This window comes from Chlorocebus sabaeus, chromosome 9 (assembly GCF_047675955.1).
Source record: "Chlorocebus sabaeus isolate Y175 chromosome 9, mChlSab1.0.hap1, whole genome shotgun sequence".
In the NCBI taxonomy this organism is placed as follows: Eukaryota; Metazoa; Chordata; class Mammalia; order Primates; family Cercopithecidae; genus Chlorocebus; species Chlorocebus sabaeus.
The window spans coordinates 32548550-32566353 of NC_132912.1; the positions used below are offsets into that span (position 1 = coordinate 32548550).

General features: G+C 42.7%; 1 protein-coding gene across 4 annotated transcripts in view; it reads right to left on the reverse strand.

Annotated features, from left to right (window-relative positions):
• Positions 1–17804, reverse strand: part of CCNY (cyclin Y) — a 227747-nt gene that overhangs the window by 181031 nt on the left and 28912 nt on the right. Inside the window, exon 2 of one of the 4 annotated variants that reach the window (XM_037986509.2) lies at positions 14180–14206. The exons of the other annotated variants lie outside the window; for them this stretch is intronic. Coding sequence (XP_037842437.1) covers positions 14180–14206 — 27 coding nt within the window. The remainder of the gene's footprint in view (positions 1–14179; positions 14207–17804) is intronic. 4 annotated transcript variants of the gene reach the window in all.

The following is a 17804-nucleotide window of genomic DNA, read 5'->3' on the forward strand; positions in this document are numbered from 1 at the left end:
CCTGTGTAACTTTCTTCCTATCCTAATGGTTCCAGTTGCACGTATGAAAGATTCTCAATCTCTTCACTTAAAAACGAATCATAGAAAAAGCCTTCTGCCTACAATGGCATATCTAACACATTATAGACACCTAGGAAGGATCATTTTTTAACACACCCTCCATGTATGAAAAAAAATTATTTTCAGTAATAGTTATGTAAAAATCATTAACTATTATTTTCTAGATGTGTTCTTTAGTTTTAATACAACTGTCTTAAATGATAAGTGATAAATTTTAATTTTACAGATATTATTTTTGTACTTACCAAGCAAAAATATTACACCTCACGGTTTGCATTCTGTTTCACTGTTTTAATTTTTAAGGACTCTTGGACAAAAACTCCAAGTGATCACACAGAGTGACAATTATAGTCATCAGTAACACTATCATTTATTTCAAATCTACTGTTTAAAAGCAGATATATGTAATACTACAGGGTTAAATACACAAGACTGTCCTAAGCAAGCTTTCTGAAAATTCTAAAGTCTTAAGAAGTTACTCTGGAAATGAATGCAAGCAGCTGAGTCCCCATGTGTTCAGGGCTAACTATATAATCAGGAGTGTCAGATTTAACTTCCATGCTGCATATAGTATCTTTTTTTTTTTTTTTGAGACGGAGTCTCACTCTGTCACCCAGGCTGGAGTGCAGTGGTACGATCTTGGCTCACCGCAACCTCCACCTCCCAGGTTCAAGCCATTCTCCTGTCTCAGCCCACCCCCTCCAGTAGCTGGGATTATAGGCACATGCCACCATGTCCAGCTAATTTTTTGTATTTTTAGTAGAGATGGGGTTTCACCATGTTGGCCAGGCTGGTCTCAAACTCTTGACCTCAAGTGATCCACCTGCCTCAGCCTCCCAAAGTGCTGGTGTTACAGGCATGAGCCATGGCGCTGGGCCTGCAGTATCTATTAAAGGCTAAGTACTCCAGAAGTACTCATTTGAAGCTTATATATATATATTATTAAAACTCAATAAAGCAATTATTTAGAACACCAACAAAAGATTTTCAGGGAAAGAATATCACCGACATTGTTTAGAACTGCAGGCAAAATTCTAGATATTTAGACTTTACAGGCATACTTCTGGATGCTTTTATTAGTGTTATTAAATCCTCCATAGACAATGCACACCTCATCACCGGCAGTGGAGTAGACCACTCCCACCACCCCAACCTTAGGATGCTGCTGTCTGCCTATCAGAGTTAAAATGGTACCGAGACTCTTTAAGCCCAGAAAGTCAGTTGCAAAAGAGTAACAGAAAGAGAAAAGCCACAGAAAATCACAATGAAAGAAACAGTGAAGGAGTGAGATCTCTTGGTTCCACTTCTAGCCGGACCTCAGCTGACCGTGTACGTCAGGCAAACTTTAAAACCTCTTCAGGCAGTGCGGCAGAGAGGGTGAAGTCACAGGCGGCTGGCTGCAGACTGGGAGACCCCAGGCAACGTTCTTCATCTCTCTGGGCCTGTCAGTTTTCTCATCTTCAAGAGAGGAAATATATTTGTATCTACCCGCAAGAGGCTGTTGGGAGGTTATAAAAGTAAAGCATGTGAAGTGCTCTGTATGTGGATAGTTGTACCTGGGCAATATCTTAAAATTACTAAATCTGGGTGATATATACTCATCACACTATTCTCTTTAATTCTGTATAGTTTTGAAACTTTTTGAAATAAATGTTTGAAGTTAGTTATTATCAAGTTCCTTAAATATAACACATAAGAGAAATAATCACCTCCAAGGCCTCTTTGGGCTCTAAAACTCTCTCATATATTCCAGACTGGAAGGAGAGGATTCCCAGGTGGAAATGAGGAGTGGGAGAGAAAGGCAAAGACATTAGAGAAATAAGCTGTGACCACCAGTCACCTCCTCAAGTGATCACTGCATAATCAATGTTTCACACATCAATGCTTCACTTATTGGACGCTGAGCTGACTCCAAGCATTCATTACAAAATACAAACCAAAATGGGACCAGCACTTCCAGATCCAAGCCCTCAGGGATCTAAGACTGGTGCCTGGCAGCCTCCTTAACCCAGTATCTGTTGGAGTTCAAGTCCTACTTGCTTCCAAAACATCTTCCAAGTGTAACCTAAGCAATATCTGGGACAGTGTTCCAAGTACAAACATTCGAATCACAAAGTAGTCCTCCCATACAAACTATTGACTAGTTCGTATTTTTTTACTGTGCTGTGTGGACTGCTTCATATGACAGCCTAGGACTGATGAGTACTAAAACTCCTGGAGAAGACAGCTATGCTTCTCCTTGTGTGGTAAAATGGGATTTCAAAGCCTCCAACAGATGGTTCCATCATCTGTTGGCCCAGCTAAGCTTCCTCCCAACAACTCTCAGGGTAAAAGGAAAGAAGGGGTGGGGGGCAGATAAAGGCAACGGTAAGCAAGAGAGAATTCTCGGTAAAAGAAAGCAACATCCCTGCATTCAGGGCCTTCCTACACCACATTATCTTCTTCTCCCACAAGCTTCGCTTTGTTCCCAACAGGCCAACATTCTAAATCAGCTGAAACACATCACTTCGTCACCAGGAGGAAATGTGGAGTTCCAGGATATGCAGAGCTGTGATCATGCAGACTTCAGCTAAGTCAACAAGTTCTGCCAGTAGCTCACTCAGTCACTCCCTTTGCTGGTCCTAAGTCTTAAACTTAGAATCAAATTGCTACTTGCTAGATTCCTTGAAAGAAGATGTCATTTCCTATAATACAGAGTCTGGCTCCATTTCTGACATTTGACTGCTAACAGTTTTCAGGCCCCACCACTCCCCACCTTCCCCTTCTACCCCCATCTAGGCAAGCTGATAAGAAAGCCTGGGGCCCCCTCCTTTGGCACTGGCAGGAAGTTCAAACCATCCAGGTCCAGGGGGGCAAGGAAGGAAGCCCTCGACCAACCCCAACCCCTAATCATGCAAGAGCCAAGCCAGTCTCCTTTCCCTGCTCTCTCAAGACACTTTTGGACCCGAGAGTCTGCCTGTTCTCCCCCAAAAGCTTTACCATGTCAATACTTAACCTTTTCTTACTCTCTGGGTGCATCGTGAGGTCTCATCAGGCTGATATGTGAACCAAACTTTGTGTGGGTCCATCCCACCTCTGTACAGTGGCAACAGCATTTCCCAAAGTAAAAGATCCTGTATACTCCTTTCGACCTTCATCCAAAGATGCATGGTGCATCAACTCCACCAATGTCTCCCTTGACTCTGGCCATGAGAAACCTCTGTCTCAGTTTCTCACCAATAAAGCAAGCCTAGTGCAGCTGCAAACAAACCAGCATGCATTAGGAAGCAGAGGCTGAGGACAGGTGCCCATTCCACTCCTAACTAACCAGACAATTCTAGACAATTCCACTGCCATTTCTGAGTCTCATTTCCCTTACCTATTAAAGAAGTGTAACAGAACACCCTCTGGGCCTAACTAGTAAGATCACGGTAAGGATCGAACGGGGCAGGATGTGGAACAGCACTCTGCAAGCCATCCTGACCCACGTGTTCTAACTCCCCCGGCACGTCCTGGGCTCCATCTCCCTCGTCCAACACTCAGCTCTGCTCTTCTACTGTCCTTCTAGCTCCCTGCTCAAATAGAAAAACCCTCCTAACTTTTCTCAGCACACACACACCCCACCCTAGCCAAAGAAGCAACCATAGAGGGCTCCGGTAACCTCTTCTAGGAAGTCACCCAATATAGACAACTTAGCACCAGCACTCTATTCTCACAAATTCTCCCAAAAAATCGTTTCTTCTTTTATATTGTAAAACAGTGAAGATCATACCCACCAAAGCCAACCAAAAAGACACAGGCTCTCATCACACAGAAGTCAGAATTCTGGAAAACTCGTATCTACCACCATGAGCTTGAAAGCTTCCCAATAATTAAGACTTTTCTGAGGAGGTCAGGGATCACATTAGCAAATGTGATTTTAGACAGAATAACTTAGTGAACCAATACTTTTCCAAATGACAAAGCATGATGACACAAAATCTTGCATGTGGTAAAAGGTCCATTTAAAGTATGACAGATCAATAAACTTTAATATAAATGATTTCAGATTCCACAGTGCAACTAGCCTTTAACAAACTACCATTTGTCACGTTTTGAGGTAGTGTCAAAGAATATCCATGTAATCTTAAAAGTCTGTAAAACAATACTCCTTTCTTTTCCAATCACATCTGTGTAAAGCTGAATTTTCTTCATATACTTTCACAAAGCAACACAGCACAAAAGACTGACACAGAAGCACATATGAGGTTCTTGCTGCCTCCTACTAACCAGATACTAAAGATATAAAAGAAATGTAAGGTAATGCTACTCTTCCCACTTAATTTTTTGTTTTGAGGATTTTTTAAATAAAAATGTATGTTAACATATAATGGTTACATTATAATGTTATTTTAAAAATTAGTATGTTTTAATTACAAGTTTTAATTTCTAATATAACTCTCTACAGACATAAACATTCTTCTCTATAATTTCTGTTATTGCGATGTAATTCACACACCATCAAATTCACCAATTAAATATGTACAATCATGCTTGCTTAATGACAGGGGTATGTTCTGAGAAATGTATTGTTAGGTAATTTTGTTGCTGTGCAAACGTCATAGAGTGTACTTACGCAAACCTAGACAGTCATAGCCTACTTCACACTTGGTTATATGGGACAGCCTGTGGTTCATAGGCTACAAATCTGTGCAACATGTTAATGCCCTGAATACTATAGGCAATTGTAACACAATGCTAAGTACTTGTGTATCTAAACACAGAAAAGGTACAGTAAACATCTGGTATAAAAGATTAAAAATGGTACACCTACACAGGGTACCAATCATGCATGGAGCTTGCAGGACTGGAAGTTGCTCTAGGTCAGTCAGCGAGTGAGTGGTGAGTGAATGGGAAGGCCGAGGACGTTACCGTACACTACTGTCAACTGTATAAACACTGTACACTTAAGCTACACTAAATATATACATATTTTTTAAAAAGTAATTATACTACGATATTACGGCGACACTTGGTGATAGAAATTTCTCAGTTCCACTATAATCTTATGGGACCACCAACGCATATGCAGTCAATCCTTGACCAAAACATCATTATGTGGTGTCTAACTGTACAATTCAGTGGTGCTTTAGTACATTCACAAAGTTGTATAATCATCACTGCTACATAATTCCAAAACATTTTCATTACCCTAAAAAGAAACCCCAAACACTTTAGCAGTCACTCTCATCCTCTTCTCCCCCATCTCTGGCAACTACTAACCTACTTCCTGTCTCTATTAGATTTCCCTGTTCTGGACATTTCATATAAGTGAAATCGTAATATACGTGGCTTTTTATGACTGGCTTCTTTCACTTACTATAATGTTTTAAAGGTTCACCCATGTTGTACCAGGTTATCACTACTTCCCTCCTTTTAACGGCTAAATAATACAGGCTGATCATCCCTCACCTGAAATGCTTAGGACCAGAAATGTTCCGGATTAAAGGTTTTTTCATATTTGGGAACATGTGCATTATATGCTTATCAGCTGGCCATCCCTAATACGAAAATCCAAAATCTGAAATGCTCCAATGAGTGTCTCCTTTGAGCATCATGGTGGCACTCAAAGTTTTAGATTTTGGAGCATTTCTGATTTTGGATTTTCAGATTAGGGATGTTCAACCTGTATCCCATTGTATGTATATACCACATTTTGTTTATCCATTCATCCACTGATAGACATTTGAGTTGTCTTTGCCTTTTGGCTATCACGAATAATGCTGTGTACATTTGTGTATACATTTTTGTATAAACATGTTTTCAGTTATCTTTGGCATACACCTAAGAGTGGCACTGCTGAGTCATATGGTAACTTCATGTTTAACTTTTTGACGAACTATCAAACTGTTTTCCTCAGTGGCTGTACCATTTTATGCCAGCAATGTATGAGAGTTTCAATACTTTTTAACACTATACATGGTGTCCTGTGACCAAAAAGTTTAATAACTGCAGTGCCAGGTTGTGGGCTGCTGAGATAAAAGTCCCCTTCCTTGTGAGGTCATCATGTGCTACAGAAGCTCAGGCTTAGAGACAGAGTATCTGAGCCACGACCCCTCAGAGCTTCCAAGGCACAGTACAGGGAATGGCTTTACTGCACCCAGCCCACCCCAGGTATGAGCAGTCCTCCTTTCGGTGTCTTCCACTGGTGCCTGGGGCTCTCAAGCCACAATGCCCACCACTCTGTTCTCACCCTCTTTTACTTTCCACCTCAGTGTGTCTTCTTTTCCTCTTGCTTCTGCTGAGCTCCTCACCGCACACCTGTCAGGTCATCACGCCTTCACCTCTTCTCCCTTCCTGATGATAAGAACCTGCTTCACCTATAGACACAATTTCTCTCTGTGCTGAGAGAAAGAATCCCAAGGTTAGACCCTCTGTGAGTGAGGTCTGCAATATTTATTACATCTGTGAAGCAGCAAAAACTAAGACTTTCCTATACTTAGCAAGCCTCAGATGACTTCTGGAGAGAACAGTTTCCCTGAACTTCAGTACCCTAACAAAATTCAAACAAGATGACTCAATACTTAGAACACTTCCCCATAACCTGTGAATACATTACCTCATATAGCAAAAGGGAATTAAGGCTGCAGATGGAATTAAAGCTGCTATCTGTTGGTTTCAAGGTAGAGAGATGAGCCCAGATTTTCCAGGTGGACCCAACATAATCACAACGATCCTAAAAAGGGAGGCAGGAGAGCCAGAGAGAGAAGATGTGAGAAGAACTCCATCTACCACTGCTGGCTTTAAAGATGGAGGAAGGGCCTGAAGCCAAGGAATGTGAGAAACTTCTAGAAGCAAGGAAAAGGCAAGAAAATAGATTCTCCCCAAGAGTCCACAACAGGAAACACACCCTACTGAAAGCCTGATTTCTGCCCACCGAGTCCTGTGTCAGACCTCCAACCTACAGCACTACACAATAGTAAATGTGTGTTGTTTACGCCACTAACTCTGTGGTAATTTGTTATGGCATCAGTAGAAAATTAACACAGTGTAAGTCCACCTTTTAAAAAAAAAAATATGGCCGGGTGCGGTGGCTCACACCTGTAATCCCAGCACTTTGGGAGGCCAAGACGGGAAGATCACGAGGTCAGGAGATCGAGACCATCCTGGCTAACATGGTGAAACCCCGTCTCTACTAAAAACACACACACACAAAAAACTAGCCGGGCGAGGTGCCAGGCATCTGTAGTCCCAGCTACTCAGGAGGCTGAGGCAGGAGAATGGCATAAACCCGGGAGGCGGAGCTTGCAGTGAGCCGAGATCTGGCCACTGCACTCCAGCCTGGGCAACAGAGCGAAACTCCATCTCAAAAAAAATATATATATATATATGTGTGTGTGTGTGTGTTTGTGTGTATATATATATTAAAGAATCGCCCCCTTCCTAGTCTCATACCCCAACTAATTTCATAAGATAGAGGCCCTGACCTGGCCACACTCTTTCCCCTTGAGATTGTCAACTTTCTTTCTTACAGTCTGAGAATGCTTACTCTTAAATCCTTTTTTCCATCAAATGACAAGCACCCGAGAAGCTGCTTAGTATCACTTAGTGGCAAGTGTTGACAATTCGCCTCTGCCTTCTCTGCATCCTCATTTTAACAATCCAAAATTTCTTCCATGGGCAATTACTTCATTTTCCACCCCGTTTTTTGCCACTATCTTTAACATATTTACCCGACTTTTCAGAGACACATATATTAGAACCTCTAGTATGCTATAAATATAAAATGATCCAGATTTATATTCATAAACATGGACACACCTGACAAACCAAGAAACAGTTCACAAAGACCACAGCTGCATGGCCATTCATGAAATACTTTTAACTGGCTCAATGAGGAAACCATATCCCACCTGCAACTGCAAAACATCTCCATACAATATCTTGGTTGAAAGTGTCATTCGTCCCTAGTCTCTACAACAAATAAGACATATTTTACAGCACTAAAAATTAATATGTACTCATTTATCACAAAGATGGATGAGAGATAAAACCCCTGTGACTGGCCGTGGAGAGCAACAGGGCACTCTGACAAAACATTTATATTGGTTTGTCAAGTTCTCCTAGAGCAAGCTTCTTTTCCTGTTTTCTATGAGGAAGCATCTGTGTTCCTACTGAGAAACTGAAAGGATCAGCTACCCAGAAACAATGTCAAATGCATTAAAAATTAATTTTAAAAAAATTAACCCCATGGTATCATTCCATCTCTGGCTTCATAAACTATATAATATGTACACTTCACACAACCGCTGCACTAAAACTTCTAGGCCTCACCATTTGTTCTACAAAGGAAAGGGTCAAAAAAACAAATCATTCAATATGTCCAGAGTTCTGTGGGCAAAAACAATGCAAAGGGGCTTTAATTGGGAAAACTAATGCTATAAGCTGCACCGCTTGCTATAAATGTTATGAACACCTTATTATGCATCATTTCCAACCAGTTCCCAGTCTTCAAAAAACTGTACAAAATGATACCTCCTTCTATGCAATTAACATGAAAAAAGTTATTTGTATGGGGCACTTTAGAAAACAAGTTAATATAGTTGACCTTTGAACAACTCAGGGGTTAGGAGAAACAACCCCTTCATGGAGTTGAAAATCTGTGTGTAACTTCTGACTCCCCAAAAACTTAATAGCTGACTGTTGACTGCAACCCTTACCTATAACACAGTCGATTAATATATGTTTTATATATGTATATACCATATTCATACAACAGAGTAAGCTACTGAAAAGAAACTGCCATTAAGAAAAATCATAAGGAAAACAGATTTACTATTCATTAAGTGAAAGTGGATCATTATAAAGGTCTTCATCCTAGGCATCCTCAGGTTGAAGGCAGATGAGGAAGAAGAGGAGTTGGTTTTGCTGTCTCCAGGGGAGCAGAGGCGTAAGAAAATCCATGCATAAGTGGACCCAGTTACAAGAAGTATGCCGTTCCTCTTTATTTTATATATATATATAGACCCATGTTAGAAATACAAAGTAAAGTACACCATCCTTGCCCTCAACATAAATGGGGTGGGAGGTGAGCACATTCCACCACCACTCACCATCCATCCAGGTGCTCAACCCAACACTGCTGGGTGGCAAGGAATCCATTGCTGACAGCTGCAGCATGGTCTACTAAGCACCTACAACGGAGTCAGGCCTAGGTCAAATGCTTTACAGGCTTTGTCTCGTTTATTCTCCTAACAGCTCTAAGAAGTAGGTTTCATTATCCCCACTCTGTAAATCAGTTAAGTGAATAAAGAGACAGGATGCAATCACCCAAAACCGCATCAGGAAGAAGCAGGGCCAGGATTCAAACTCAAGTCTTCCTGACTCAGGCTTGTCTTCTGATACTTCATGTAAGTTTTCTTACATTTTATTACATTTAAAATTATCCCTGCATTTTAAAATCCTTTCAGTTTACAATTTAGCAAAGGAAATAAGAGCATGAATAAAAATAACCACAACTGGCCAGGTGTGGTGGCTCACGCCTACAATCCCAGCACTTTGGAAGCCTGAGGCAGGTGGATAACCTGAGGTCAGGAGTTTGAGACCAGCCTGGTCAACACGGTGAAACCCTGTCTCTACTAAAAATACAAAAATTAGCCAGGTGTGGTGGCAGGCACCTGTAATGCCAGCTACTCGGGAGGCTGAGGCAGGAGAATCACTTGAACCCGGGAGGCAGAGGTTACAGTGAGCTGAGATCGCGCCATTGCACTCCAGCCTGGGCAACAAGAGCGAAACTCTGTCTCAAAAAATAAATAAATAAATAAAAATGACCACAACTGTAAGCAGTAGTTCTCTATGAAATGGGATACACAGTTAACTGACACAGAACAGACACAAAGAAGAAAAGTGGGGCAGGAAGGGCTGATGCCCAGCAAAAGCACAAGCCAGAGTGAGCAAAGGCACGTAATCGGGAAACAATGTAGGGAGTGCTCAGAGAATGACAAGTGGAACAGAGAGTCTAAGAGGGCCAAGAGTGAGAGAAAGGCCAGAGCTGGCTGAGCCACACTTCATGCATGACCTCTGCATACCCTGGAAGGCCCGGGGCTGATCCCAGGGACTCAGAGTGAATCGTCTAAGGCTTGTGAACACAGGACTAAGACCACAGAACACTGACTTTTGGAAGAGTAATCTTTGCAGAAACAATTCAGGCTGGCCCATGCACACTGCTAACACGTGAAACTCCTCTCCTAATCGGCAGAAAAAAATGAAGCCACTTGAATGCAGCCACTCCTCCTGCTGTCCCCTCCTCTCCTTCCTGTCAGGGTTAATGGGACCCCTGAAGTACCCCCATCCTTTCCCTCCTTCTCCATAGTGACCCCTTTCATTATTTTGAATCTCTCCCTCTAACCTGGCTTCATCCTCTGAGACTTCAAAGCACATATGCATCTGCCAGTCGGGGGAAAATGTAAATATAAAACACAGTACCTGACTTTTCACACCCCAGTCTCACACAGGAGTGGTCTGCCCTTGTTGCTGCATCCTTTGTAATCTTGAATGTCGGCAATTCAGCTTCTGTCCCCATTGAAATCTTTCAGAAACACATTAGGCTGCCATCAATCACTCATCAAATGCAATGAAACTTGCTCAGTCTTCATGGACTTGCCTGAGAACTCAGAATTGCTGACCATCCTCCTCATCTTGAAGTTCTTTCCTCCTCTGACTTCTGTGGCTGCTGCTTCTGGTTCCTGCACTAGCTCTGACCACTCTTCTTGGTTTTCGCTTCTCCCCATGCCTCACAGACACAAGTGCTACATGGCCCGGGGCCTCCACCCTGTGCCCCAGCTTCCCATGCCATGCAAACAGTTACAGCATCTCTACTGTGTCCCAGTCCTCCTCCCAAGCTGAGGCCTCACGTTAAAACTGTAGGGAGGATGAAAGTACCTGTCACCAACAGCCAGACTTGGTTGGAAAGGTCAGTATGAGAAATTAGAAAGGCTAGTGGAGGTGAGATCATGGAGAACCTCACATACAAAGGAAAGTCAGTGAAGGTCACTGAGAAGGAAAGTGACTTGTTCAAAGGAGTGTGGATGGACGACTAGCCTGGAAGGATTGTGAAAGATGGACCTAACAGCAAAGAGACTAAGGCAAGGAAGACAATTAATCCAGGCTCAGTAAATCAAGGCAGAAACTAGTGTGGCCACAATTGAAACAGAAAGGAAGGGGAGGTCTCTTGAGAGTCCAAGTTAAATAACAAAGAAGCATCAGCTGATACAATGTCCAGGTCACCTCTCATCAGTCAGTCACTACACAGGTATCACATTGTTTCTGTATCCCAGTGCTGGGCTGGGCGGTGGTACTACCAACATGATCCATACAGTCCCTGCTTTGAAGGGACACACAGGCTACATGGAGAAGTCAAGAAAAGAAATTCAGCCCTCTTAAAACCATCTCGAAAAACAGCAAGTAAAATAACCCAACAGACAATCAATAATGAATAGGTTTTAAGAATTTTATCCTGGCTGGGCACAGTGGCCCACACCTGCAATCCCAGCACTTTGGGAGGCCAAGGCGAGCGGATCACGAGGTCAGGAGATTGAGACCATCCTGGCTAACATGGTGAAACCCTGTCTCTACTAAAACTACAAAAAATTAGCCGGGTGTGGTGGCAGACGCCTGTAGTCCCAGCTACTCAGGAGGCTGAGGCAGGAGAACGGTGTGAATCCGGGAGGTGGAGCTTGCAGCGGGCCAAGATCGCCCCACTGTACTCCAGCTTGGGCGAAAGTGCGAGACTCCAACTCAAAAAAAAAAAAAAAATTGTTTTATCCAAGATCAGATACTTAACCAAAGGAAGAAAAGTAGTAATTGGGAAAATATGAGGCACTTCACACTACCTGCCCAGTCTCTGGAATAACTGCACACAATAAAAACAGAGCCAGAGAAGATTCCTAGTCATTATCATCCAAGGTCTATAGTTAGCTAAATTTATAATGACAATGTTCAAATAGGCTTCATACTTAAGTCTGTTTCCAGGCACAGAGCAAGTATACACATAAACACCAAAAGAATATGGATGAGGAACGGCCAGGCACGGTGGCTCACGCCTGTAATCCCAGCACTTTGGGAGGCCGAGGCGGGCAGATCACAAGTTCAGGAGATCAAGACCATCCTGGCTAACACGGTGAAACCCCGTCTCTACTAAAAAAACAAAAAATTAGCCAGGCGTGGTGGCAGGCACCTGCAGTCCCAGCTACTTGGGAGGCTGAGGCAGGAGAATAGCATGAACCCAGGAAGCGGAGCTTGCAGTGAGCCGAGATCGAGCCACTGTACTCCCGCCTGGGCAACAGAGTGAGACCTTGTCTCAAAAAAAAAAAAAAAAAAAAAAAAAGAATATGGATGAGGGATCCATGGATACGTCTAACAAACAATTTACTGTATATGTATATGTATATGCATATGCTTGATGGTACTCTAAAGCTCATACCCTCACCGTGAAACTCTGAAGTTACTATGAAGCCTACATGGACTAAAGCAGTCAGTGATTCTCAAACTTTAAGGCTTACTAAAAAATGCGTGTCCTCCCATCTGATCCCTGAAAATTTAAATAGTCATCCAGATAATTAATTCTAATGCAGAGAATAACAGGTCATCTTTTTAAATGTTCTTAAAAGTAGTTTACAAAATTTGGAGTTACATGAGTCTGCACTCAAATATACTTTATTAAGATATTTGGTCACCTCTAATAAAAATATTGATAAGAAATTAAAATTTATGAAGTCCAATTTACAAAATACATACATTTAGATAATGTGCAGAATAAGAAACATTAAGCAGCATATTAATAGGCTTAATCTCAGAAACTTTTCCATTGCAAATTTGTATGTATCTTCAGCTCACTTAAGTGGCTGCCTCAGCACGCTAATAAAAATCCTATGATAATCTCAGGCAAGATAAATTTAAATAGGGAACAGCCTCAATGCAGTAGTTTTCTCAAAAAGGATATATTAAGCCAAGAATGTATTCTCTTAATTTATATGCTCATGACTCTTACCCATAAAAAGTTGACTGGAATTTCTTCTGTGTCTTCTGAAAGCAAGAATCCAAGTTCTCAGGGATTACAAAAACAGCTGTTTAAGTCTTTCCTGAGACTACAACTTCCCTAAACTGTGTGGAGCTTTGCAAATGTGGTAACAAATCCATCACTGAAACCAAACAATGTTCATGCCCTTAACAGTTTGGCAGATTCCTCTGGCAGGAGGAAATACGGTCCAAGGTCACAGGTAGGACCTCAAGCCTCATCATCCTGCTCTGTTCCTGTTCCGCTGATGCCCACACAGGAGTGGAAACCAGGACAGGCACAGTCACCAGCACCTCACATACTCTTAATGAATGTTGTCTACAGTCTACTGTAAGGTCATTTCTGCCTGAATATTTATTAGTCCACAATGCTTTTTGTATGTTTAACCCTGGACTACTTCCACAGAGGAAGTAGGACAGATCTCCATGATGTAAATCACCAGCAAGTTCCTCAGAGTAACAGGCAGGTTACTGCTGCTCCTTCCTGTACACCAGAAAAGTGGAGAAACTGAAAAACTTCTGAAGCCAAATAGTGATAAGATCTCAGAAGTGAACAGTGGAAGTACAGAGACCCTGCTCACTAGGCCCAGCCCCACCCTGCCAGCCTCACTTCCTTGGGTACCTCTGAGCACTAGTTAAGGAAAGCCAAGGAAAAGGAACTCTGCAGCCCCTTTGAGGATCTATCTCTGATTTAGGACTCTTCACATCAGAAAGCCGCTACCTTATTCCCAAGTTGGAAGGGCAGTCCTATGCCACACCGCCCACCCCACAGCAGCCTGCCCTGATGCCTGGGGCTGGGCTGTAGAGCAGTCAATGCCCAAGGGAGTCACCCAGGCGCGGACACCCCCAGGAGGAGTCACTGTGTCTCTGGAGAGCACTCCAAAAACACCACGAAATGTGGATGCGAACAGTCCAACCTGGGAATGGTTTCACTAGCAGAGGCATGCCTGTGACATCTGAACAGTAAAAAATGACAACCGCCATGTACCACATACATGAGAATAACAACATGAGCACTTGGTAGCAGATAAAGAGTAGCAAAAAAGTTTAAGATAATTTTACATTAGAAAAACTAATAAAAGCCTACCAGTTCCGCTGAAAATGCTTTTTCCCCCTGCAAATTAGAAAAAGATTATGATTATTCCATTTTAATGCAAAGCAGTTTCTGCAAATGAAAAACACTGGGACACAGTCCACAAATTAATACTAGAGCTGAGGATGGAACCTGAAGCCCAGAAAACTGAACAAGATTCACCGAAGGTCATGCAGCTAAAGACTAAGCACACATTATGTCAGGTCTCCAGATTTCTGGGCAGATGTTTTTCCACTACAAAGCTGATTTCCCAAATAAGCAGTTCTCGTTGTTCTAATGACCTCCAGGCAGAAAGACTCCACGGCCTCAATTGTAATCAATTCCAGACTCTATCCAATCTTTCAAGAGTTTCCTAGCATAAGAACCTAAATCATTCTTCAGAGAATTTTAACTCATTTCTAACAGCCTTCCAAGTATGAGCCAAACACCTTAAGCCAGCATTTACACTCCAAAGTTTTTAAAGAGGTGTGGGAGAGGGGCAGTATGTATGTGACTACTTCTTGTGCCTCATTACTCAGGAGTATAGGCAAAATTAGAGTCAAAACTGACTCCCGCAAGAGTCAGTTTTGTTAAATGAAATATTTCACTTCCGGTAATTCAGACATGCCTTTTTCAGGTTTAGGAAAATTACTTTTGTTTAACTGCAGACCTGCAATAGTCTCTAAGGGGAAGAGGCACTGACATGGGCGCACACTGACAATCCTACCCAGCTCCCAAAGACGCTGCTCCAGTCAGCGGCAGGAAGGTGTGCTCTCACACCGTGACTTCTATGGCGGAGGCCACCCTGGGAAGGCAGCCGCGTTCAGATCTGCATTCCAGAGAGGTTTAACATGTCCCAACTTTTAAAGTGTCTGTTTTATTCCATAAAATCCATGCGATGTAGGCCCATGTTATCTCATAAGAAATGACCTTTACCTAACAATATTATTAATAATAACTATTTACTGAGCACATTTACTTTGTACCAAGCACTTTATCTTATTTCATTTTATACCCAAAACAATTCTATGAGGTAGACATTTTTTACTGTCCCATTTTACAGAGAAGGAAGATAGGAACCAGGCCCGCCGGGCGCGGTGGCTCAAGCCTGTAATCCCAGCACTTTGGGAGGCTGAGACGGGCGGATCACGAGGTCAGGAGATCGAGACCATCCTGGCTAATACGGTGAAACCCCGTCTCTACTAAAAATACAAAAAAAACTAGCCGGGCGAGGTGGTGGACGCCTGTAGTCCCAGCTACTCGGGAGGCTGAGGCAGGAGAATGGCATAAACCCAGGAGGCGGAGCTTGCAGTGAGCTGAGATCCGGCCACTGCACTCCAGCCTGGCCGACAGAGCCAGACTCCGTCTCGAAAAAAAAAAAAAAAAAAAAGGAACCAGGCCCAAGGCTCCCAGCTAGTGCATGGTGGAAAAGGGATTCTAACCCACTCTGGGACTGAAGAGATCCAGCCCTGACTGCTGACTCTTCCTTCCTTTCACTGGTAACTTCCACAAGGGTAACAACAGCCAAAAACACTGGGAAGTGTCCCTGTCTCCAGACAGGAATTCTGGTTTCCCTGCTTTTAGACTCCCTTCCAACATTGTATCCTACTCACTCATACCCAATGAAACACCTTGAAACTCCAACTTTATCACATCACTGCCTTGCTGAGAAATCTTCCTCCCTGCCTCAAGAGTAAAGCTCAAATGCCCCAGCCACCATGTGGCCTCGGCCAATGTCTTCAGTCTTCTCTCTTCATCTGAGGCAAACCTTTCTCAGAATCCTCTCTGTGCCTGAAAGGTGCATCCTCTCCTTTTCATCAAAATTAACGAGGTTCCCAGGCTCAGCCTGAACCCTGTCCCTCCCACCAATTCTCCCCCATGGACGTGGGTCAGGCAGCCTGCACCACTCCAGGACACTCTCCGTGGGTGCCTGGACACATCTCTACAGCCACACTGAACTCAGCAATGGACGAAGAGCACGGCACAGGGCCAGGACTTGACAGGTCCACAATATACGTTAATCCATTTGCCTCTTCCACCTTCTATCATTATAAAGATTTCTTGTTTCATGACTTTTCATTGTATATCTTACTTCTCACATAAACTCTCTATTCCCTGATAAGCAAGCAGTGTTATTCCCATCTTTATATAACCCTACATTCTGCACATGTCCAGTACCTGTTGAAAGAGAAAATCTTTTCACCATCAATTCTAAAGCTTGGGAATTTTGTCTCCTTGCCAGTAGCCAGCCATACCCTGTCCCAGATTAACATGTTAGTACAGCTCCATTCCCACAATTTTAAAATTACTTTTTAAAAAATGCGGGCCACTTTTTTCAAGAAACCTCTGAACTTGAAACCTTTCTCAAAACTAAGATAAGACAGCATCCTAACAAAAGTGTGAAAGAACAGAGGCCTCCTTTGGTCCCAAATTTAAAATAAGCACCTATCTTCAAGACCAGCCTAGAAACACTGACCACAGATACTCAGCTAAATCCAGCAGATTAGCCTGGGTTCACGAAAAATACATCACTGTGCACAGACGGGGCTGTCACTATCAGAGAGAGCAGCAGCACTGCCACACAGGTAGGGAACACAAGGGCCCCTGTTCTATAGTTGGTGAAGACAGAGCTGAAAGGCCCCAGACTTGCTGTCCAAGGGAACAAGCCACACAAAAGGCGGCATGAAGCAGAACTGCAGGCAGAGAGGTTGCTGATGGGACCTCCCAGAAGCCCTGCCCGATGAGCCTCAACCCCACCCATGGGGGCCCCTTCTGGACTACCCTCAGGCCATGCCAACCCAAGGAAGCCAAATATCAAACACACCACATTCAAGGCCACTTGATTTTTGCCCTGAACAGAAAGAACAGACAGAAGAGTGTGAGATGCTGCCTTAAAGCAGCCTTTGTGTAAACACACAACCCCTAAAGTGTTTCTCACTGATTAACAATCTGTCACAAACACCAATTTAGAGGGTAAATTGGTACAACCCAGTGGGGAGGGTGCTTGGCAGCAGGTGGCACTTCTGGAGTGTGCATTAAACAACCCACCACTACAAAACCCCAAATATATTCCTACCCTTTGACTTGGCTAGGAATTTCGTAAGTCACAAAACAAAGATGTGTCCCCAAAATGTATGTGCATGATCAGTCTTCTTGAATTTGTAGGTAACATAAAAACTTTGAAAAAGGATAAACAGAAGTAAATGACTGCACATCAATAAAATAGAATACTACACAGTCATTAAAAACAATGAGACAGAAGTGTGTTTACTGACATGAAAAAATTTACGTGAAAAAAGCAGGTTTTAAAGTGGTACCCAAAGAGCACCTCTCACAAAAGGCAACCCAAAAGCGAGGAATCAGCATGGTAACATCATTTCCACATCAAGTCAATTAAAATGCTTATAAAGGGAATTTTATATGAGAACAACAGACAATTCAGTTATATGATAAATGTCTGTGTCCACTCCCTCCTTTTACACTTAAATTGGCATTCCAGGTAGACTATTTAAGGAATTAGCAATGGTAGCCCTCAGTCTGTGCTGCCTAATATAGAAGCCTCTAGTCACATGTGGTTATCTAAATTTATTCTATAAAATTAGGTAAGATTTAAAATTCAGTTCTTCAGTCACACTAGCTA